Consider the following 2,273-nt stretch of genomic DNA (forward strand, 5'->3'; position numbering starts at 1 on the left):
GGCGTTAATGGCGTTGTTAATGGCGTTAACTCTAGCTTCTGGCATGGTTTCGTGGATTCTATCTGCCAACACCGCTACTTTATCCATTTTGATTGCGTCGCAAGGCTGGCTTGCATGTTTCTCGGCAGTCGTCCTGTCTACAAAGTTTTGAGGAATGACTCGTGCACATTTGCATGATTTTTTTCCAGCATAACTGTTTTTGCTTATTTGTTACTCCATCCGTTTGTTTATTTTCGATGACATATTTAATTTTATTAACTAGCGTTAACAAAAGATTTTTTTCTTCAAGAGAAAAATTGTTCGACCTTTGTCCGTTTATTTAAACCGGGGTTATCCACCTGAAATATACAATAAAGTTATTGCTAGAAACTACTTACTAAATTTATTAAACAAATAAGAGAGCACTTACCTTAACTTCCATTGAAATAATTATACAGGGTGTGTCAGAACTCGCGGCACCAAGGGAAAATTTCAAGTAAGATAAGACTAGATTTCTGGCTTTCCTCACTTCCTTTAGGTAACATTTGTTGCATAATTTGACTGAATCGTCACTAGACAGGGAAGTGAGGTGACTGACTTGGATTCAATGAACTTTATTATTAGCCCATAGTTCTGTTTAATGAAGATTAAACAGTTATTCCAGTGTTTATTTTTTTTTGTCAATTTTATAAATTATTTCACGTCTAAACCAAATATGTTAATTTAAACGTTGCGATTTTGCAGTTGAATAGGGAACATATTTCCCAATTACTTTAAACATCTTATTGTAGAAAATTTCGCATGCTGCTTCTGGGTCGGTGGTGTTTTCAAATGATGAAATAAATGACCAATCTACTTCAGCCAGAGCAAGATAAAGCGCTTCTAAATCCGCTTTACGGAAATTAAATTTTGGTGATGCATTGCTATTTATAAACGGAATACTTGAATTGCAATCACTATCCAAAAATGCACATACGCAAGGATGAAAAACTTTTATTTATTGAGTATCATAAATATTTCAGCATTTAATCCATTAAATTTACTTTTAGTTTAGATTAATTATCGATTTTATTTCCAGTTCTCATTCTAATAACACATTGTGTCACCAAAATGAAACGCTATGAAGAATTATCAAACAAAAAAATTGTGAAAATTTTGCAATCAGTTTCTGAAATAACAGCCTTATCAGTTCCTGATTTATTTAATTACAGTGGGTTATCAGTAATTTATATAATCTACTCTACCTCACTTGCTTTTGCTTTAGTGACATTAAGTGTTTATACTTTATATTTCAAAGGGATTTATATTTACAAAAATACACTTGCCACAGTTTCGATTTTAGATAGTGTCGCAATCGCATCAGTCACTATAACCAACGTATTGTCGATTTCATTTGCCATAATTTTTCGCAGGAGAAAAATTGTTTTACTGGTGAAAAACTTGAAAGAAATTGAACGAGTTTTAAATTCTCAAATCAACGATAAAGTTTTAATTATTGTCTTTGGATTATTGGAGATTTTTCTTTTTTCTTATATAGTATTTGAATCCGTATCGCAGATAAGGACACACGGAGTTTTTCTTTACAGTCTTTCTGTTGTGATGCATGTGAATATATTTTTGGTGTCAATAACAGTAACTCAAGTGCAACTTTTTTCAACGTGTGTTAAACAGTATTTTACTTTTGTTAACGAAAAATTAGCTACAACCATGCAATATCCACCAACTTCTAAAGTTGAAACAATTAAAATGAAGTTTTTTCTTAAAACTTATGACAAGTTGTGCGATATTATCGATTTGGTGAGCAGTTCATATGGAATACAAATAGCTTGTGTCACTTTCATTATTATAATTTGTTTAATTGAAAGTTTGAATCTTTTGATGAAGTTTGCACTACGTATTGAAGCCATAGGTGATGTTTGGCCGACAACTTTACTTATTTCTGATACCTGGAATTCCATCATTTATATTGTTAGTTGATTATTTTATTATGTTTATAATAATTTCAATATTTTCAGCTTTTTGGTATTATTTTATCGATTTGCTGTGAACGAGCATCAAATGAAGCTAACAATACGTCAGTACTTTCTTACAAGATTCTTTTAAATTATCCGTCATGCCCGAAATCACATAGTGATGAAATCAACAAGAATGAACTTATGCTTCTAGCAGAACATTTGAGTCAAAGAAAAGTTAAATTTTCAGCTGCTGGCCTTTTTGATGTTGACCATACAATGTTGTATATGATTTTTGGATCGATTGCTGCTTATCTAGTCATTGTTTTACAGTTTGAATAA

General features: G+C 31.6%; 1 protein-coding gene across 1 annotated transcript; it reads left to right on the plus strand.

Annotated features, from left to right (window-relative positions):
* The first annotated feature begins 1,089 nt into the window (after window positions 1-1,089).
* On the plus strand, window positions 1,090-2,273 carry LOC123015562 (putative gustatory receptor 28b). The gene is made up of 2 exons (XM_044415345.1): window positions 1,090-1,947; window positions 1,995-2,273. Exons 1-2 carry the CDS (start codon window positions 1,090-1,092, stop codon window positions 2,271-2,273), a joined length of 1,137 nt encoding a protein of 378 aa, XP_044271280.1.

The sequence above is a fragment of the Tribolium madens genome, unplaced genomic scaffold (assembly GCF_015345945.1).
Source record: "Tribolium madens isolate multiple individuals breed KSU strain unplaced genomic scaffold, Tmad_KSU_1.1 Scaffold_19;HRSCAF=116;Tcas5.2_LG9, whole genome shotgun sequence".
Taxonomy (NCBI): Eukaryota; Metazoa; Arthropoda; class Insecta; order Coleoptera; family Tenebrionidae; genus Tribolium; species Tribolium madens.